The following is a 23695-nucleotide window of genomic DNA, read 5'->3' as shown; positions in this document are numbered from 1 at the left end:
ACAGCAATGTCTGCGGGCGGGGACCTTTGTTGCATTTCTCTCTCCCTCGTTTTCTGTCACCTCTCTATTCTTACTGTCTAATAAAGATATGTCTATACCCCTTAACATCATTCAATGTATTGAATGGAACCATATCAATCATCATTGATTTCCATTATCAATCACTCTCAATCATCACAACACTTAGAATGTTAATACAAATTTGTCTGTAATTCAAGATGGTGCTACTGTGTGCCTTATCCTCTTCCAAAATAAAATGTATGGTTGATTTGGAGAAAACCCTAAGTGCTCTTTCATTATCTCCAGAAATGTGAAAAAGGGACATCTTCTGCCTTTGGCTGCATATTTGGGCTGCAGTATACATTTACAATTTGCTACCCATAAATGTGGAGTAGAATCAAAGAAATGGGGCTTCACCCTCAAAACATTAAGGAGCATAGAGTATTATGAATGAATAGGCAAAAGATGAAAACTCAGAGTGTTACATCTAAAGAAAATAAACTTCCTGTCTAGAACACATCATTTTAATGTAACCATTTAAAAGCTTCAAATTAAATTCCCATTTGCAAAATATCAATTTGAGTCACACTATTCCTTTGTAACATTCATTTAATAATCAATATAGTCCCAGCCAATCAATAGCATTTATTTAGAGGAATTGGCCCTAATAGTGGTATGATCTCATCACCAATTGACTAATTGATAACTATTCAACAGTCTGGATGATAGAATACAACAAACACATCCTATAATTACTTATTAATGCACGCTTGTATTCACATACATGCTTGTTTGTTTCTGCGTGTTATAGTGTAAGAGACAGTCTGCATGGCACTGTAGGAGACCACTGCACCTTACAGACAGAAAACAGTTATATTAGAGCAGAAAAAGCCCTGGGCAACACAGAACAATCTGTTCCAAAGGTCCCTTTTCACATCATACACACACACTTAAACACAAACAGCACAACGAGGATTTACCCTCCAATGATTCTTACGTAAAAATAAAACTGGGCAAGACCCTGGCCATTTCTATCTATTTCTGTCTTTAGGTCCTCATGAGGCATCCGTCATCGCAGGTAACACACACACACACACACACACACACATATCTACACAACCAGAGGTGCAGAACATGACAATAGATGTGCACATACAGTAATAAACTGGCACATACGCTACACCAATAGAAGCCATCCCACACCTACGATGGGAAAAGGGGGACATTCAAAACACAATCCATATTCTTTTTTTTCCTTTAAGGATGATGAAAATCAAAGACTGAAAAAATTGAGAAAAAAAAGGATAGCCACAAAGATGTCTAGCATTATCTTTTTCTTCTCTGCTTCTCACTTCAAAGACAGGATATGAAGAATTTACAGCAGTGAATCTTTAAAGCACTCATGGGATGTACTCAAATCGATGCTGCAGGCGAAACAGAAAGAGCTGGAGCCTCGCTATCATCAAGACTCCAAAGGTTTTTCATCAAGCTGTCAAATGTCAAAATGGAAGCTAACGAAATGATGATAGTTTGGTCCGTTTGTAAGCTCATCTTGTAACATTTTCTTTGTGTTTTGCCTTGTCTGACTTCTCGCTTTCCTCTCAACACTTTGTCTCATAAATGTTTGTCTGCCATTTTCCTTCCCTCACACAAGCTCACAGCCTGTCGCCGTACATCTCAGCAGAGACAGAGTTGAATCATGGGCAGAAAACTAGACAAAAGGATGGATTTACAATAGAGCAAAAGGCTGAAGACTGACATGCCAGCAGTAGTCACAACATTCCGTCTTTGATTCTTCTGAGTGAACAGCAGGGCAATTTTTCAAACAGGGAACAATGTAAAAGGTGTTTCTTTTATGTATGGCCAATTGGAAATCACAGAATGATTTAAAAAAAAGACATGCATTGCACACACATATGAAAATACAGGCAATACTCACCAGAACAGTGACGACTCGTAACACCACTCCTCTCATGTTATTTTCCAATTTCCTGTCTGTCAGAGTGCCATTCAAGCCATGAACCGGGTCCCACGTTGCCAGCTGCAATGTGCACACAAAGAAACACAAACACACAAAACAGTTAAATTCCCAGAAATCATTTCAGATTGTGTTCACCGAACGATAAACTGTAGAAAAGAAACGAGGCAAATGCACTTTAAGCACACAATATAAAAACAATAAAAGTACATCATTGTGATAGATGGAATAATTTAACAAAGTCAGAGCAGATGTGAGATGTTAAAACAGTAACAAAGGACAGAAACCGAAAAACACAAATATATGTATATAAATATATATATTTAAACTTTATATCCCAATGCCCCCATTGCCCCCATTTTTGAACACACTCTTCATATACTGTATGCCAAATTATTTTCCTGAACACCAATGTTTATCCCTGGTGCATTATGCACTGCACATGTGGAAATTATGGTGATTTGATTTCATTCAAAGGCGCTTTACGAATCGGACCCAGACTTTTATGTCTATCAAATTGCATCATAAACTTCCAGTCTTTTCCCTCCGACAACATTAAGTCCTAAACCACAGTTTCTTCATCTACAGTAGCTATGTGCTGCCTTCTGCTTTCAATAAAATATTGTTTTTAGACTACTACAGTAGTCTGGTTTCCCTATAGAGAGAGAGAGGTAGCGGGGGGAAAAGAAGTGATTTAGCTTTCTGCTTTTTAAGACACGCAACTCCACACTGTGATACACAAAATTGCACAGCTTGATTTGTACTCAGAAGAAAACACAAACACACCAGAAAAGCCGAGGGCATGCTGCAGAGGGAAATATATATATATATATATATATATATATATATATATATATATTATATATTTCCCTCTGCAGCATATATATATATATATATATATATATATATATATATATATAACAACAGAAATATATATATATATATATATATATATATATATATATATATATAACAACAGAAATATATATATTTCTCTAAAGCCTGAAGTCACTTTTGAATGTGTAATTCTCTGCCAATTCTGATCTTGGGACCAATACTTAAGTGAAGCTTAGCTAAACCGGGTTGTTTTTTTTTACACCCTGCCATTTAGTTAACATTTCATATCCCGTTTGAAGTATTGTTGACAGAATAGAAAGCAACAGTTTAACTCCTCTGATAGAGTTACTTTCCTTAGCAGGATTTTGCATTAGAGGCAGGGGTGTAGTGGTAAAAAAAAGAGGTGGGTAAACTATAAATTCTGTGATCAGGTGGACCACGACGCGGTCACCGGTAAGGTGGGCCACAGCCTACCGGTGTATGTGTATGCTGATGACATCGCTATAGGCTATCATTTGATGGTACCAAGGGTATCACTGGTTGTTCCCTTATAGGTCACACAATCACTATTCAATTCATACATTAATCTAAGTTCTTCTTAAAAAGACTGAAGAAGGAATAATATGGTTGAAATCTATAAAGTTTACTAAATGATAAAACAGAGAGAACACAAATCTTTAAGAGAGAGAGAGGCTCATATCCAGGGCTTTCAATGCAATGCACTTGTACATAATGATATCGCATTATGCTCCTGTCCCTCTCACAGGTGATAAACAAGTAAACAAATACAATATGTTGAATTGAACATGGGCTCACATCTCACATAAAGTTTTACTGTATGTAGCCCTGTAGAGGGAAAAGTCTTTAACTTGGTGCAGGCTAGATTCCCTCTGAATCTCCTGTACTGTTGGGCCTTTGGAAAACATGCTCCCTACATTAAACCAGCTGTTCATCAATAAGTTTGTGGTGTCTTGTAATCCCATGTGGGATGGGCCAAAATGTTTGGCATGACAGAAATGAAATATAACTAACTAACTAACTAACTAACTAACTAAAGAGTAAGATCCTTTTTGTTTAACATGAAACAGCCCCGAATTCACCATCACCAAACCCACCAGACTCCATGTAAATAATCAGTACTTTTAGCGTTTATAGAGCCAGCATATTTCCACATGTAAACCAAGATGGCTTTTTTGAAGTTTTATTGTTTTTCTGTCCACTTTGAATGAAGTGTGTTTTCCGATGATAAAACACTGATTATCTACATGGAGTCTGGTGGGTTTGGTGATGGAGATTTCGGGGCTGTTTCATGTTAAACTAAAAGGATCTTACTCTTTAACAAAAAGGTCTATCTCTGCAGGGATCCTTTCCATAATGTTGTCAGACACTTAGAATAATAATCTGTGCCTGTCAGCGGCAAAAACAGAACTTTTAGTGGACGCTAATTGATTAATACTGGACCAGTTTTAGAGATTGTTGTTCCTATCAGTTTCTCCCTGTAAGGGCCCTTTTCTTTTGCCGCCTTCTTCTCCATTTGTTCTTAATTTTCTCGTAATTTCTCCGTTTAAACGCTATGATGATAATTCCTCAAGCTGTCTTGTCTTTCCTGCTCCATCTCTGTCGCTCTGACACTGTTGGCAACCAATAGTGTAGGATCCCAAAATGGTGGACAGGCTCAGACACCACCCAAACCGTGACGCATGTCCTCATTCTCAATACCATAATGCAGCGCAATATGGATAGACTTCGTCTTAGGTTTAACAACCTATGAAACTAATAATGAACACTATGAAAGAGGTGGATAAACGCACTTTGGAGGTGGGTAAACGCTATTTCCGTCTCGCTCACACACACACACACACACACACACACACACACACACACACACACACACACACACAGCTCCTCCCCCCGTGCACTCAGCGGCTGTCTCCATGAAAACACTGTCTATGGAGAAGACGGCTGGCGAACTTCACAAGTTCACGAAATGTTGGTATCTCATGAACACCTTTACACAATCACACATTAAAAAGTGCTATACAAATATTTTATATTATGAATACAATGTTGTCAGTGTGTTAATGTTGGAGTCCCGACCCGACTCTTAGCAAACAAGTGATTGTGCCTGCTTTAGAAAGTTAACTAGTCGCAAGTTTGCGTTAAAACGCAGTTGGGTTGTCGAGGTCAAAACACTATATGTAGCAGCTGTGAATCAAATAAACTTATTATAAATAATGTTATGTCATGTTTTTACTCTTACACTGAATGTTTGCTGCTTCAATCCAGATGAGAATTGAAAAGTATTTTCCGCGACTGTAAAAGGCACGTGTTGAGGTTGAGGACCAGCCTGAACCGGAGGTATCAGTCTGAAACAGAGCTGAACAGTCCGACCAGTGTTATTAGTTATGTTCTTAATTTGTTTACAATATTTTCAGGCTTCAACCAGTGCTGCTGAAGCAGAAAGACAGGGTCAGGGAGAGAGAGAGAAATAGATTTGTTAGGCATTGAAGAAAGAGGAGAGGAGGACAGCATCCAACAGCGTGTCCTCCTCAGTTTTTGATACTTGATTGTATGAAAATAAGTATCTCTCTTCCAGCAACTTCAACTTGAGCTTAAGTCTACTCAACCATAACTGAAAACACCAGTGTTTATATGCAGTTCCTTTAAAAAGGTCACAGCCATTGTCCACCAATCCAGGTGTTTTAAATTCCTCACCAGACTACTGTATACCTCTGCTCAGGGCTGAGTAGGCATGCACAGCCTGTTTGATTGGCATCTCTCTGGCTCTCCTTTTGGCTTTTTTTGGCACCTGTTGGAGTGGGAAATAATACACCTTTGTCATTCTCCTTAGTACATCCAGTCCTGTGACCTCACATAATTCTCAGCATAGCTACGCCCACCTTCAATGTGAGCAGAGGTCTGATCAGGGTGTGCAGGGAGTTTAGCTCTCTAATGTATCCTTATCATTTTTATCATTGTCTTATTCTAATTATCATCACAAAAGTGGTTTGATTTTAGATTTAAAAAAAAAAGTGAAATTCACTGATACTCTGCTTGTCTTTCTGCATTTATGCAACTCACACAGATATAGTTGTATATAACATTGTATTACATGGCATCCTCGTTTCAGCCTGGGGGGGAGATGAGGAGCCAGAATCTGAGTCTCTCCCACACATTCAAAATCTGTATCCCCTACTATTGTTTTGTTCTCTATTTTATAACATGCAAAAAACAGGGACATTTGTAATATTTAGTTTTTTTTAAGCTGAGCCAACTAACCTTTATTTCTATAGCACAGGAAAAAAAACTACTGTTGTATTATTCTCACTACAATCTCACAGTCAATACAGCCCTTGATCTTAGTGTGTGTGTACACCCTACTCTTGACTCACATATTGTATGCTGCCTGTAGCTCTTTCCGGCTTTCTTAGTGTGCATGTGTGTGTGCATAATGCAAAAGATAGAAAGGACACACAAACATGAGACAGACAGGGCACACATGAGAAGGCAGGTTATAACATAAACAACACTAAGGGAGAGAGAAAGAGAGACAGGGAGAGATGGGGAGCACATAGCAGACAAACTCACAGTAGCTGTTCTAAATGCTTGTAAAAACGTGAGCGTGTATAATCAATAAAACATTAGTGGTGCAGCCAAACGCCCCAAGAGAGGCCAATAGCACAGGGGGGCTTCTACTTTATAGTCATACCTGAACACACCTGCAGGGAATAACTCCAGCTATGTATGCACAGTACACAAAACATACAAACACCTGTTAGAGCTGATACAGGCACATGTGCGCACACATGCTAAACGAGTGAAGAGAGAGAAACACATACAGCAGTATGCATGCACACAATAGTGCATACAACTCAAAAGGTTTATCAGCATCAATTGTCTACTCATGGAGCCGCCAAGTTGAATTACACTGCATGACTCTGACAGGTGTGGATCTGAACACTGGCATGGTGTTGATTGTCACAACTATACTGCGACATACAGTAAGCGCACCTAGAATTCTCCTGTTAGCACAGAGGCCCCCTCACACACACATAAACGCATCAACTTCAGCTCAGCATTCAATAGGCATCAAGACTTCCCTCTGCAGCTAAATACTGGACTTCCTATTAACACCACAACCACACCTTATGCATTCAACAATGCATAAGGTTGTTGAATGGTTACATAACTCATGTCTCACTTTGAATACTGAAAAGACGGTAACCATGTTTTTTAAAAATATATGCAAACTTAAAGAATGTCCTGAGGTCTTAGTAAATGGGCATACAATTAAACACACAATACACTTTTTGTATTGCATGACAAGTTGGTCTCAAGCAGGTAAGACAGCCTTTAGACCACTTGAATCATTATATAAAACAGCCCTTAAGATCCATGACAAAAAAAACATGTCAATATCACCACTGCAAAATAATCATTAAGTATAATATTTTATAGTTTGGAAATTTGATAATGCATTTGAATGTTTGCTTACTTTTTAAAATCATTCATAATGCTGTCACTCGTCCTCTAAAAAAATGTATTACGCTCAACTCAGAAAAAAAAAGAGCTACTTGGTCAGCCACTAGAGGAGAGTGCAATATTTTTTGGTTGGATTTTAGGAAGGGGGAACAATTGAGCACATGATAGTTTTAATTGTAAATTAGGTGTGACTGTGGTTGTAAAATTGTATATTTTAATGTTTTGTATTTCACTTGCATGGAATTTTTATTGTGTTACTGACCTGCCAAGGGACAACAGCACTTGTACTACAACCTGGCACAATGCATCTCTCCTTGTTCTTATACAAGGTTAATGTTAACTTGTGCATTGTCCCTGTTTAAATAAAATGAATCGAATACCTCCACCGGTGTCCCACAGGGCTGTGTGCTGATTCCTCTCCTCTACTCCCTCTTTACCTGAGACTGTAGGCCTACATGGTTCCAACACCAAGTGCAGAACACAACAGTGGTTGGCCTCATCAATGATGGTGATGAGTCCGTCTAGGAGGAGGAGGTTCGAGATCTGGGAGGTTCAGCACCTGGCAGCGTGGTGTGCTGACAACAACCTGGCTCTCAACACCAAGAACACCAAGGAGCTCATCGTGGACTTCAGCACAGACTGCATACCACTGCTATATTGTAATATTACTTTTAAAACGGATATATAGTGCATAAACCTATTCATATCATACATTTCAAGAGTCAAACGAAAGCTAATAAATAACGGAGAGATGACCTGGAGGCCAAGAGAGCACAGCCCATTCGAGCAGGTGAAATCCCAGCGGACACGGGACAGCATAGCTTACCGGCTGATAGCATGCAGCTTAAGACACAGGGTAAAGTTAGCTTACCGATAGCCTGCAGCTTGACTATAGACCTCAACAGTCCCGCCCACAGCCGACTCTGGAAGTAAAAATCCCTTTGATTTTCTCCATAAGGATTTAGAATATCAGTCATAATGTCTAAACCATCAAGAGGTAGACTGACCTCGGGCTACGTGGTTGTGAAACGAAGGTTTCTGCTCCTGTAGAAGCTAGAAGTCCGTATGAAATCAACCTTGTTTTAAGAAAAACATGTTTTATCCGCGATTTAATGGAGAAAAACTACACTACCCACAATCCTAACAGCAACGTCTCTGATTGGTCCAACTCGCTGTTACCATAGAAATGTTTACTGTACCCACGAAACCGTGAATGGCTAGAGCGAGCTTCTACCATTGAAGTCTATGATAGTTTCTGTACACGGTCTTGTACTTTTGCCTTTTTTGCCGTTTTCAAAATGTTTTTTTGCGCAGAATCAAATGTGTTATGCTCACTATTCATGTCGTAGCTGGTTGGCTTGGTTCCAGACTTAAAACTCTATACATAAGCAATTTTCGAAACGTCAATGAAACAATTGAATGGGGAAAAACACTTCCGGAGACAGAGCTGGAAAAAAGTGGGCGGTCACTGTTGAGCTCTATTCCAGACACCATGACGGAGAAACAACAGAAAATACTCCTGCTTCCCTGAAGTCACCGTGAATGACTTGTGTAAACTAACACACTGTATTCCAGCTGTATGGCTCAGGGTCTCAAACCTTATATTTACTTGTAAAGTCAGTGGGAATGTACACGGATAAAATATACATATAATCAATCAATTATTTATTTATCAGTTGTTCCTGTACTGTCTCTGGAAGACAAGAATTTCCTTCAGCTGTCATTTAACCCTTAAGCAAGGCGCTTAATATTGATTCCTCTTGACTATGTTAATAAAACAAGAGTTCCTGACTACTTTGAAAACAATGTTGGTCTCTAATGCCTGTTGCTCCAGCTATCAGTCAATAAAAAAACATTGGTTTTAGCTTTCATTGAGGTCCTACATCCCTTAGCCACAATGTTCAAAGTTAAGACTGCACTTTGTGACTGTGAAAAGAGAATATTAAAGCGCCCATATTATGCTCATTTTCAGGTTCATAATTGTATTTTAAGGTTGTACCAGAATAGGTTTACATGGTTTCATTTTCAAAATTCACCATTTTTTTGTTGTACTGCACAGCTCTCTCTCACTGCTGCAGATCCTCTTTTCACCTGGTCTCTGTTTTAGCTACAGAGTGAGACCTCTTTTCTTCTTCTTCTTCTGTACTATCTTTGATTGCACTCGCACATGTGCAGTAGCTCAGATGTAGATCATGTCAGCTAGCTAGCTCCATAGACAGTAAAAGAAAGGCTGTTTCTCCAACTTCGGTCAGTTACAAGGCAGGATTAGCTGGGAGACTTCTAAATGAGGGCGCACATGGAAGTAGTTCTTTTGTAGATTATGGTGAACTTGTGTGTGTTGTAGCAGTACTTTGCTATTGAGAACGAGGTAGCATGCTAGCTTTCGCATTAGCGTTAGCATGCGAACGCTAACGCTACGAGCTAATGGTTGCGGTTAGCCAGCTCATTTCGGCTTGTGACGTCACAAGCCGTGCCGATTTTGAACAGCTCACCCGGAGACTGAAGGCAGGACACATTCAGAAACCGTATCTCACTCAAAACAGCATGGATAGATTTTTTTCAAAGTTTGTGTGCGTGTGGAAGCACCAGAGACACAAAAGAACACCCCAAATCCCAGAAAAAGTGTTTTTTTCATAATATGGGCACTTTAAGAATATTAAAGCAATCAACATTCTGCAATAGCCTGTAATGAAGGTAGTCTGTGCTGCATTTCCCACAGTGTTTAAACATAAGTCAATAGGATTAGGAGAAACACATCAATCAACATTGTCAAGCACAACAGTAATCACAGAGACCATCAATCAGGGGCAGGCTGGATTTGTTTGCAACCATATAGCATACACTGTGTCATTCAGACACATGCAAACACATGAAATGCCCACACGTTATGCATCAAAGGCAAATCTAATTTTACTCTCCCACTCTCACTTTGGATTGACCATGATACATTGTGGATTCTGAATTGTATGATTAAATGATGACTAAATGAGTCATTGCCAGCCACTGAGATTTGAGTTCTTTTAAAGGCCCAATTTCTGGAGGTGAGGAAGATGAGTGTTATCATCCATTTTATTTGTCAATATGGACACATAGGTTCACCAGCCATACTAATGACAATTATATCTAGCATTTTCATATATTACCTCTTCAATGAATGTTGCTTTTGGATTTCTGCTTTAATTGACCACTTCATTAATTCCTCTTAGAAAATATTACTTTTATATTTCTACCCAAGGCTACATATTTACCTCAAATATTTCCATTTCTCAACCGTGAATAGATGAAGTAGAGGACATTAAGTCAGAATAAATTGAAAGAACCTCTCTGCAATATTACAACACAATTGACTATGTTACATTATCTGAATACCAAGATTTCCACTCTATATTTATATTGTTTTGACTTCCATATAACAGGATAGTGTGAAAGTATCCTTGTGTGTGTGTGTGTGTGTGTGTGTGTGTGTGTGTGTGTGTGTGTGTGTGTGTGTGTGTGTGTGCGCACGCGCGCGCAGGGGTGGACGACACATGTGAGTCAGGACCTAAAATGGCAGCCTGGCTACCAGAGTGGCCCACTGCCTCACCTTATCTTCACAGCTCCAGATAAGGGCTCATTTCCCCCTGACAGTATGAAATTAATGTGCTTTTGTGGGGGGGAGTGAATGACCCACTGTACCTAGACTGTTACCATGAAGACTGAGGCTTCAAAACACTGCCATTAGCATCCCACAATGCTTTTCCTCCTATTTATCTGGCACTATTTCTATTATTTTGTCTTTGCTTCCCTCTGTTGCTCATTTACTGCTCTCTGTTGAGTCTTTATTTTTGCATTGGACAAAAGTGCATTCTTTCTCCCTGTTTCTGTAACTGTCTCTCATCTTAACACTTTTCTGACACACATTCTCTTATGTGTGAATTCACCCAGCACAAACATAGAGTTCTAAGCAAACTTCTAGGACCTATTGGCCTAATAATCAGATTCATATTGTAGAGCAAAGACAACCCTTAAATGTAATTTAGCTATTCTAAAGCCAGCTACCTAGCAAGCAATAAAGTAAGGCTCTACAGCAATAATTATAAGTTATCCTGTCATGTGGTTGATATATTGTCACCCTGGGAACCAGACAAATCTGCGAGATCATATGTTATTTGCCCTGGCAGATACGTCTGGTCCCTTTAGAGAGATTTCCAGGTGGGCCAATCACAACCATTTATCTCATATGTTACGTGTTTGAGACGATGACTAACAACTTGCTGAGCCTTTACGCAAAAAGGTGATGAGGGCATTCTTGGCTCGTGCCCCCCTTGGGCTGGGAACACTACGGCAGTGATTCCCAAACTTTTTATGCAGGGACTAACTTTTGTAGATACAAATATTGTCAAGTCTGTTTACATTTGTCTGTCACTTAGAATATTGTCATGGACTAATATCACTCCAAACTTTTTTTATGTAGTAAAACACTTCCCAGTACTCCAAACACAAAACTGTGAGTTGCAATTACAACATCACACTTCACTTGTTGCATTTAGTAGTATTTTTGTTTAACTTGTAACTTAGCTAATTAGTAAGGGTTAATTAGCAAGTTAAGCTAATGCTAAGTTAATTAGTTTCATTAGCCATAACAAGACCCAAACAGCCTCTGCAGATTTAGTTTTTTTTTTTTTACTTACAGTTTTCAGCAGTGATGCAGAATGAAAATCTGTGGAATTTAGGGGACTGTTTTTCTGCTTGGGGTGGAGATGTGTTACCATTCTTTTTTTTTAATACATTTTTTAAATTTGTTTAGAATCTGCGGAAAATCTGCAGAATTCTGCGTCCACAGATCCCATGTGGCCCTGGCCATAACAATTGAATTCAAAGCTGCTCTTTTACTGCTGCTTTTACATGAGTTATAATGTTCATTATGTTTATTTTTGCACTGCATGACTCCAAATATATAGGAGAACTGTTTTAGAACATTGTGTGATTTCAATAAATATGACATTATTATTTGATTATTGGCATAAGTGAATGTCATGAGGGCAAAAGCGTCTGGACTTTCTTTGAAAAAATGTTATATATTTTGTCAACTGTATAAGTTATAATGTTTATTTCTTCATAGTGTGACTCTTAATACATATGGGAACTGATTTAGACAGGAGATTGGCTTAGCATTTATGGCTCTGTGTGTGATATCAATATATATCTGTGAGATTCATGTTCCGTTTTATTTATTTATTTGTCTTTAAGGTCATAAAACCTTTTTTTACATTCAAGTGACCTCACTGCAGCACAAATATTCTAATAGCCCAGTTTTTCCTGAAAAAAATGATGACTGTAGACAACAGGGTTGATGTTTTACAAGCTTTTTTAGAAAATAAAACCAGACGGACAGTGAACTGTAAAAATGACCTTAGGCATCTGAGCGTTAAAAATTCAAACAGTAGCGTACCACACAGCTATAAGAAGCAAGACACATGCTAGATGAACACTACATAGACACACACGTTCATCAGTGCTGGGATAACTGAACCTAAGTTAAAGCACAACAGACAAATTAATTTGACAATAGTGTCCTGCTGTTTTGCTCACTCACCTTATCTCATACAAATAAAACTTACATACATTTCCAAATTGTGGCTAACAACCAGTGAGCTACACATTGTCTCCTGCAATGTTTTGACATACCAACTACTCAGCAACACAAACACTGCTAAACACAGATTTTGTTGCTTGCTTTACTAAAATACTCAAAGCTTTCATATATTGATTTTTTTCTCTCTATTGAAGTCTAAGAGCACCATTTTAAAAATAAAATGAAATTCACTTATAGGAAGTTCCATGAACTAATACCTTCCACTGAAAAAAAACCTCTACCAAAGCTAGAATCTGATTAATATTAATGTCTATTAAGCCATCAAGAAATATGCTTGGGTATTAAAATTTGTTTTGCTATCATCATTTGTGCTCCTTTTTAGCATTAGAATCATTAGAATCCTCTCGACTAATGTGATGGCAATAAAGTGAAAAACAATACAGCATGTAGCATTGGCAAACTGTAGCTTTAATGATATTCAATCTATGATATAGATACGTGTGGATTTATTCTTGCCACTCTCACTAGCAGCAGATGTTGTCATTTTGCAGAAGTGATAAGTGAGATTTTGTATTATGTCACATCAGGGCATCATGTTCTTTTATAACGGCTTGATGCTAGCTGAAATTGTTCATTGTTTCCTCATTTATTTGCATTCACTTTTTTGCTAAGTTTGCAGCTAGGATTCATGTTTTTTACATACACCTACAACATAAATTAGTGCTCTTCATTAAGCAAAATAGTCAATAATGCAACTGTTTTGGTGGAAAGAAGAAACAAATGATGGAGTGATTGGGACAAGAAAAAAATGGAGAGATTATTAGCTCAGGGTCATTGAAGTTGAAACACACACACACAACCACACACTGACTAAAGTGTGTGTATTTCAGCATTATCAGGCCATGGTGACCTGACAAGTAGCCAACTATAAATAACGCTGAAAAAAGGGGATATACTTTAGTCACCTTACCACCTCCAATGTGATTGTGACCAGCTAACACTTACATATACACTTACATATACACACACACACACACACACACACACACACACACACACACACACACACACACACACACACACACACACACACACACACACACACACACACCTCGGGCACTTCAAGGGATGTGTAATCACACACATTGAAAAGTAATTGGACCATTGACCATTGGCTGTGTGGGGGCCAGAGGAGTCATTTACTGTTGCAACAAACTCTTTCACTCTACAGAACTCGCCCACACATCCCACACACACACTTGATGAACACAAACCACTCATTTATGAACACACAGTCAAACAGCATATTGTAGTTATCCTGTAGCCTAAAAGGAATCTTACAATCACTGAATGTTGTTTGACGCTTCATCAATCTCTCACTTTCACTCCCTGTGGCAAACACATCCAAGCACACTGTGCAGCAAACTGTTTTGGTCTGATTGTTACATACAGTACATGACTCATAGCGATTTAAAACACAATCGATAGCAGGTGACATTTTGAAGCAATAGAGCAGGGAACAGTGTATACAGCACTGAGAGATTAACAGCTGCGACAAAATCAATATGCACAGGAAGTTGTAAAAAGTAAAACTATCAGAAAAGTATGAATAAATGTCAAACATTCTGTCCTACAACGCCAACAATTACTGCTGGTACACAAAAAAGCAACTCCCCTTCCTCTCACCCCACATCATCAGCTCCACCAGTGGAGGGAGAGATTTGATTTTAGGCTTTGTAATGCGGTGTAATATTGAATTGTTAGTGTTCACTTGTCTTATCTCTTAGTAGTTTATCTGCTTACTCTTCACCAACAGCTATGAAAATACAATATGATTTTTTGTATCCCTCCAATCTCAAACTATTTGTTTTCTCTGAGCTAACCTTGTTTCATCTGCCAAACACTGGTGTGTCGATTCCAGCCTCTGTAGCTCTGTTACAGTCCTTCTGTCGTCTCTGCCAAACACTCATACAGTATGTCTGCCATTGCATTAAAGAGTCAGTAGCTGGGCACGAACGCAAACAAGTTTTTAAGCAGTTTCACTACTCCTTATGTCTTTGATAATGAGACTACTACCTGGAAAGCAATTATATTTGAAAAAGCCATTAGGCAAAGTTCTGCCCAACTGCCTGCTTCCCTAATATAATTGGATTCCAGGAAAACAGTTACAAGTGCAAAAGAAATATTGCTGGCAAATTACTGATAAACTGTGTAATATGTAAGCTAATAATGTAAAAGGAATCATGGTCTATTAAAAAGACAATTTTTTTTTCATCAGGGTTGTATTATCTCTTCAATGCACTTGGAAAAAAAATTGACTTTGCAATAAAAAAAAAAATTTAAACTCCAAAGAAAAGCTATTGGTGAATGCCCAAAATCATTTTGTCTGTCTCTCTCTTTTACAAACATACATACACGGACACACACACGGACACACACACACACACACACACACACACACACACACACACACACACACACACACACACTCCAACAAATCCAAACAATTCCAAAACAGATAAACTCCACTGGTAATAGTAAAATAGGTATTTAACTACACATTTTGGGTATATTTCATTGTAATTCTGTCTTTAGGTTTTGCCTCCAGAAAATCACTTTGGGTACCGTTACTGTCATTCAAGTTCAATCATTGAACTGCCTTTTGAAGAAGCTCCACAAGGAGCTAACGCCACATGGAACAATGGATGACAATTTGCTCTTATTGGGCCTTTTAGCGTGATCTTCATATTATCTATTTCTGATTGGATTGGTCTATATGAAAGTGATTATGGGCCTGATTTGTACTGTGTATATTATGAGGATTTTTATAGTAGGACATGTTTGAACTGTCAAAAGCCTGACTTGTATTTTTCTACGTGCTCCCTGATGTTTGGAGATTGATTTAGCACAATGCAATTAAAAGCTTTGGTTAAGGTAATTGTCAGTTGATCAAGAAAAAAAAACCACATTTTCATGTCTTTTCTTTTGACTTACCAGCATTTACCTTTCAGTTGTGACAGCTCACAACGATTATATTGGAAATCAAAACATTCTATAGTAGTAGTATGATTATTCTGCCAGCAAGTACATTGTGTATATCAGTTGCTATGTCTGCTTATTACTACTAAAAGATTGTCAGGCAGAAGGAGAAAGTGACTTCAGATGTTCTCCCTGTGCCCCGGCACATCTAGCTGAGACAGCACCTGTCGCCAGGATAAATCTATACAAAATCCTGTCCTTGCAAGACAAGCCCGCTCACAGTAGCTCACCAAAAGATTTCTGGCACCTTCCGTGAACCCTTTAGTGTTCTATGGTAAACCATTAGAATAGATGATTTCCTTGATTCTTTGGACCCCTCCTCACTGGTTGAAGATGGGGTAATCAGTACATTCACTTACTGTACTGTCTGATTGTGAGAAATCAGCATACTTTTGGTTGATGATATCATCTAGCAGAGAAGGCTTTGGTATGTGAGCTGAGTGTTCGAAGTATGTGGGAACAGCCACACATAAAGCACATTCTAGATTTTGTGGACTGAATTTCAGATTTTCACTTCCAACTAATACTGTCACTTTATGACAAAAATGTATGGCATAACTGAAAAGAAGAATTGAAAGAACAAATTCAGCTACCCCTCATGGTTTACAAATTTTAACAAATTTAACTGTACATACAAGTCGGAACAGTTGAGGCTTACAAGGCAATTGATTTTTAGAAATAAGTGTTATTCGGCATTGTCAATTAAATTATTTATGTGTGATGTATTGAGGTTTTAAGAATGTGGATTTCTTATCTTATAAAAATAAATCACTGCAGTCCTAGCCACAGTGCAGGGTGTAGCTGTATAAGGAAGGGGGCATACTCGTGATTTTAAGCCAGTGTCTAGAGTTGGCACTGATGTGTAATGCTAGGTTAAAGGTTTAAATAGGGCCCTTTGTGAATAACTATGTGATATTTTGCTTATGCACAGCGGTGGTGAGCATATGAGCAGTGAGAGGTGGCAAAAAATAGGAAAGTGGAAAAAACGAACACAAAAGAACTGAGTGAGGGCAGGAGTGTATTAATGGTAGATGTTCTGTTCAGGACGTTCAGTAATAAACTGTACATTTGATTCTGCTGGATCACTCATACGCTATGATTCTCTCTCTCTCTCTCTCTCTCTCTCTCTCTCTCTCTCTCTCTCTCTCACACACACACACGCACACAAATACACACACATACAGGCATATACACACAGCAGTCTATACAAACCGAACATTACAATAGCAACAACAACAAGCTCTGTTCTGATTTCCCAGATGAGTTGCAAGCTGTTTTATTGCTTGCTCAAAAGTGTGTGTGTGTGTGTGTGTGTGTGTGTGTGTGTGTGTGTGTGTGTGTGTGTGTGTGTTGTTTGTGACGGTTAGATGGTGTTTTGGTGTATGTATATACAATTCCAATTTCTGCCTTAATGGGCTTTTAAATACCAAACTTCAAATGTGTAAATAACTAAATAATTAAACGGCATTATCATTTAATTCATTGTCTGTCTGCCTGTCTGCTTTTAATTGAAAAAGGCATTGTTTTATCAAGTATAGCCTTAATAAATAATAATCATAAAAAAAAATGGAGTTACTACTGTAGAACATCTTTCAAATCAATTAACCTCTGCGTTGAGATATGTTTGGCAAATGAGAATACATTTGTTTGTGTAAAACTTAGCTCTATAATATAAATGCATTACAAATTAGTGATAAGGTGTTTACATAATTTGTTTGCTTATCTGTTCTCTTCGATGGGGAGTGAGAAAAAGATGGGAGAAAGCCAGACAGAAACCAAATGAGAACTGGAGAGCAGACGAAAAAGTAAGAGAGAGACTTGGAGAGAAACAGGGGTGAAGTCATTTAAAAAAAGATGTTCTCTGTCACTGCTTTCACTCTCCCCATAGGAAAACGAGGGAAGAGGTGTCAGACAGCAGAGTGTAATGATGGGGAGATTGATGGAAGACTGCTGAAAGGTTGAGGATCCACTGGGGAATGCAAGTTCGACCTGATAGGGGTTACCTGCAAAGTTCTTCGATAGTATTAACGCAAGGAAAAGTTCTCAACTTTATTTGTCTGTTGTCTTTTTCACTTTCTGTTACTCTCTCTTTCCTCTTTCTTCCATCATTTATCCATGTCTGCCTGTCAGCCTGGTGTTTGTCAATAATGCAGGCAGGGAGACATATGTCTCTATTTAGGTCTCTCTCCTCTCTTTGCCATCACGCTCAGGGATGCATCGCTACCTTGCTCTAGTGTGTTCGTGTGTATGTGTAGCTCTACTTTTGGTCTGGTAATTGCTGTTGTTTAACAAGACTTCACACACATATAGATGAAGAAGCATGCAGGCAGAGATTGCGCATGGCTGAAAATGTATACTCCGCACCCTACCACACACATGTGGTGCACGCACGCACGCACGCACGCACACACACACACACACACACACACACACACACACACACACACACACACACACACACACACACACACAGGCTGACATGAAGATGCATGTACAGATAAAGATGTGCATCCATAAGGACTGTTAAGTGACGTTAAGCACAGCAAGAATATTCTGAGTCATTAGATACCACTGGGTTATAAATTATACATGCACATATGTGCCTTAGAAATGTGGTTTTAAACCCTCAGAGAGGCAACGTGTACAACATGATTTTACTTTTGTCTGGCAACCTATTTTAATCATGGTAATCTGGAAAAAAGTGATATTTAGACGACTAATCCACTAACATGGACAGGCTTTCATTCAGCCTACCACAGGTGATTTATATAACATCTTAAAAAGAACTTGAGGAATCCATCTGGCTCACCACTTAAACTTTGTGAATCGCTATCTTAGGGAAGCAGAGAGCCATAATCCTTTTGCAGGTTCTAAATAAAGCTCACTGAAAAACCTTGAGGTAGATTGATTTCTGTTTTATAAGTAAGGCTGCACCACCAGGCCAGTTTTACTGTGTTAATGTCTTTTTACTTCTTTTTAATCATCTTCTTTATCATTGTCACTACACCAGGTAATTTTCATTGCTGTTTCAGTTAGACAGAATTTCTGAAATAAACAGCCTATTTTGGACGCAAGCTGATATATTGTGTGACTGTGCCTCTAGGACACACTCCTCAGCTTTAAAATTGCAGTGGATTTGTTGCATGCAATCTCAATACCAACACTTTTCGAGTCCTGCATTTAACTGTAGAAAATGACATCCAGCAAGTCACTCTACGCAACGTTGGCATGTCAATTAGTCTAACAGCTAGTCAGTTCATTCAGGGCAGTGGACACTAAGTCAGCTAGCCAGTAAGCTGGTCACTCAGTCAGTCATGAGTGTGACTCAACTGTTGTTAAAACCTTGACAGGTCTAGCTGACTGCTGGTTCGTGTATGGTACGTTTGAAGAAATGGACACTGACATCTTCGGTCTGTATTTATGTGTGAGTGTCGCAGGTGTGCACAGTTAGGGGCTGTTTTGCAGCCATTCTGGCAGGAGGATACACTTGGCTGGCACCCTTCACTTCACTCACACACACACACACACACACACACACACACACACACACACACACACACACACACACACACACACACACACACACACACAAACTCCTGTAAGCTGACATTTACCAAGCAGGAAAAAACAACAGGCACAGACAAACACAGCAGAGATCCAGAGTTTGGAACAGAGAAATAAACCAATAGATGCACAGATGATCGGGGAAATGCAATAACAACTTTCACAGCAGTAGATACATACGCATACATGCACTGAGGGGTGACAGGTCTAGCTGACTGCTGGTTTATGTACGGTATGTCTGAAGAAACGGACACTGACATCTTCGGTCTATATTTATGTGTGAGTGTCGCAGGTGTGCACAGTTAGGGGCTGTTTTGCAGCCATTCTGGCAGGAGGATACACTTGGCTGGCACCCTTCACTTCACTCTGATTGAGGAAATGCAGTAACAACTTTCACAGCAGTAGATACATATGCATACATGCACTGAGGGGTGACAAACAAATACTAGGTTAAAGCCACGTGTAATAGCCGTCTTAACATCATAAGGCAGCTAAGAGAAGATAACGTTTAACTAATGTGTTATAAAGGGGTAGAACCATCTTTTCACATCAAAACAGAATTAGAATTAAATTCAGGGCACATAATCTTCTTCTCTTTGTTCTCGCCTATTCCCTGCCTACGGCTTTCCTGCCCAGAAAAACTAATATACATTTTCAGGTGCGCTGCTCTGGGAAGGGCAACTTTTAGCCATTCAGAATGTCAAATGTTGAAGCAGTAAATATTTGAAAAATACTTTCTGTGACACTGATGAAAGTTTTAAACGTGGGATGGGTGTCTTTAATGAAAAATCCTCAAGCACATTTACAATAGAATGACACCAAAGTGGATAACAAACCCAAAAACCTGGCTAAGAAAGCATCATGTTTGAATCACTGAACTACCTATGCCCAATTTATAAAGTAGTATCTACTCAGTATTCAGAGTGTACACACAAATGACAGCGTTATCATGATACTGAAGACACCCATAAGACAATAATTACAAAATGTATCTCTGTTGTGTTGAGAAAAAGCACTCTATTTCCACTCTTTTGTAAGTTAGGTTTTACATACGCAACTTAAAAAGAGCTTGACCACTACTACACAGAAAGATGTTCATATTCAGACATATTCATGTTTCATAAATTCATGCGAGAGCTGGTTGTACAACCACAATCCATTTTGCAGTTATTGGAGCTTAGGTTTAGCAACACTATCCTCTAGAAATTACATTCATGTGCTACTAATTTGTTTTGGCAATTATGTTTGAAAATGTAATTGCTACATGGATTATGTTCAATGGCAATGTTTTTTCCACTGAACAAAATAGTATGTTTTTGTACCACATGGGAGTGGTGAAGCAGCTCAGGACTTTGACATCAAAGACCGGGGTTCACATACTGAGTTCCAGGTTAGGTTTAGCCTTCAGTTAAATACAGTAAATACAGACTCTCATGTTTCAAGTCTCTGTTGACTTTTGTCAATATTTAACCAAGACCACAATCTTTTCTTAACCTTAAGTGCTGTGAGGACCTAAACACAACCTTTTAATTAATTAATTAATTAAATAAATTATATATTTTACAGATACTGTATATTCAGTATGACCAAGTATGCGACTTGGCAGTTCATTAAAAACCTTTTAATCATTCATAATTTCTAGGAGACAGGGTTGGTTTAGATACCTTGCCCAAGGGCGTCCCAGCAGGAGAGCCCCAACAAATGCGTTATCTTTACATTTGTCCTTCACAACCTGCAATGAGTGATCAGCATCAGAGTGAAGTACAGGGAGGCCAGCAGGGGTAAACGGCAGCAATAATAAGTAAAGAAGTAAGGTAAACACACACACAAGGAGAGGGGAGCTAATCAGCAGGTTAGCTGTTGTGGCAACATGCGGAGTAAGGAGGGAGTTAACTTGAGATGGAGCAGAACAGTATTTGTGCAGAGTAAGATTATGTGTGTGTGCACTGAATGTATGTGTCTATCTGAGTGCTATGTACATACTAAGTGCATTTTCTGTCTCTAAAGTTCTCGTGTGTCCGTGTCTATGTAAATATCTTGCATGTGTATGTGTAAGTGGCGTATGGGTGGGTGTGTATTTACACGCTTGTGTATTTGTGATCCACAGAGGCATGCAGTGCTAGGCAGACTCAGGCTGCTGTAATCCGAGGTTTACACGCTGTAATGCTGCTGAAAGCCTGCGGCCTAGCTGGCAGAGAGAAAGAGAGGGGGAGCAAAAGAGAGAGAGAGAGAGAAGTAGGGACATTATGGAGAAGCTATGGGGAGGGCAGTCATAAGAGACAAAAAATTAGACTGATAAATGGAAGGAGAAAAGTCTAGATGGAGAAAGGAGAGGGGGAGGGACAGACAAGAAATGATATGCCAATAGTAATATATTATATTATATGGATACATGCAGCAAGAAGCCATTTGGTAAGAGAGTTTGGAGTTTGGAGTTTGGAGTTGGTAAAAAACTATTCATATTAACACTATTAATAATCCTTTTTTCTTTTTTAAATTGTTAGGATTACAAAGGGCTACAAATATGACAAAGATGGTAAAAAATAAATAATGGGAATCAATATCTGGACTCTTTTTTCCACCTAAATATCCAATATCAAAATATTATTATTCACTTCCTGACTTTGTCTAATTTTTTATAGATCTGTTGTGAGTATATTGTTACAGCTGCATTGCTGTGCTTTGTTCTTTGCGGTTCAATTTAAAATGAAAAATCACTAACAGAAACAGCGTAAGATCAACAGTTTAAATTATTAATGTCAATGAATTCCTCTGGTGTGTGTGTGTGTGTGTGTGGGTGTGTGTTTGTGTGTGTGTTAGCCTAGCCAGATAAGGAACAGTTGAGATTTAATCAAGACTGTTTTTTCTTTAAAGGAGTTCTATTTTCCCGCAATTTGAGATAGGTTAAGTTGCAAGAGCTACTACAAGTTTACCTGTCTAAACCTTTTGCCAACAATTCATCTGGCACCTCCCTAGGGAGGTGTTCCAGGCACGTCCAGCTGGGAGGAGGCCTCGGGGGAAGACCCAGGACTAGGTGGAGGGATTATATCTCCACACTGGCCTGGGAACTCCCCGGGATCCCCCAGTCAGAGCTGGATAATGAAGTTTATGCTGGAGCTGCAGCCCCTGCGACCCAACCCTGCACAGTGGTTGAAGATGGATGGATGGCTGGATGGATGGATGGATTGATGGATTGATGGATTGATGGATTGATGGATGGATTGATGGATGGATTGATTGATGGATGGATTGATGGATGGATTGATGGATGGATTGATGGATGGATTGATGGATGGATTGATGGATGGATGGACTTCATCTGGCAAAGTGTCAAAACAGAAAGACTATTTTAAAATTTTTTTTGCTGGAAACCTCTATTCTGTCTGTCCCTAGTCTGGTTCAAGAGATGTACATTGCTGGGATAAAGCCTGACATCCGGCTTGCTCTCACACGGTGGATGTCTCTTCCCTCTCGCTATGCGCTGTGATTGGTTTAAAGAAATACAAAGAAGTCAGAGCGTTTTTTCCCCCTATCCCAGAATAGATAGGCGGTATAGCCAGATATTCAATCGCTGACACAGCACTGTGGAGATAGGCCTGGCAATGCCAGACTAGTGGGCCCCTGACTATACAGCATGGGATCTTTTACTTCATTTTGTGTTTAAATATAACCAATTAGACAATGTTATGACATTCATTTGGCAGATACTTTTGTCCAAAGTAACTTAACATGCCAACCTCACTTACAGTTCTTCTCAGTGTAGCTGTTTATTCTGGCTCTCTGATTGGTTACACGGTATGTCAGTCTACCTGTACTCTCACTGCCAGTGGGGGGAGATACCAAGTTCCACACTCCAGCCTTAATATAAGTGTTGGTCCTAAAAGAGATTATTGCGAATCAGAGAAAGCAGAATGAGAAGGAGTACGAGAGAGCGAGGCAAATAATGAGATGACAGGAAAGGAGATGAGCGGAGAGGAAATGAAATGAGAGAGGGAGGGCTGACAAGAGGTGGAAGGAGAGAGAGGGAAAGCTAGATGGAGTATCAAACCAATGCAAATCTGTTCCCCCTACTGTAATCACTTTAGTGCACACGCACAGACACAGACACATAATCACACACACACACACACACACACACACACACACACACACACACACACACACACACACACACACACACAGGGACGTACACACCTTAAATCCTTCTTGCCCATGCTTAC

The 23695-nt window shown here is 39.1% G+C and overlaps 1 protein-coding gene across 1 annotated transcript in view; it reads right to left on the bottom strand.

Annotated features, from left to right (window-relative positions):
• The window catches only part of grid2 (glutamate receptor, ionotropic, delta 2), a 248700-nt gene that overhangs the window by 127791 nt on the left and 97214 nt on the right, over nt 1-23695 (bottom strand). Inside the window, exon 7 of the mRNA XM_078250909.1 lies at nt 1940-2041. Within this exon, the coding sequence (XP_078107035.1) occupies nt 1940-2041 (102 nt within the window). The remainder of the gene's footprint in view (nt 1-1939; nt 2042-23695) is intronic.

This window comes from Sander vitreus, chromosome 5 (genome assembly GCF_031162955.1).
Source record: "Sander vitreus isolate 19-12246 chromosome 5, sanVit1, whole genome shotgun sequence".
Lineage (NCBI taxonomy): Eukaryota > Metazoa > Chordata > Actinopteri > Perciformes > Percidae > Sander > Sander vitreus.
The sequence above is the reverse complement of the archived record's forward strand: the minus strand, read 5'-3'. Positions and strand labels throughout refer to the sequence as shown.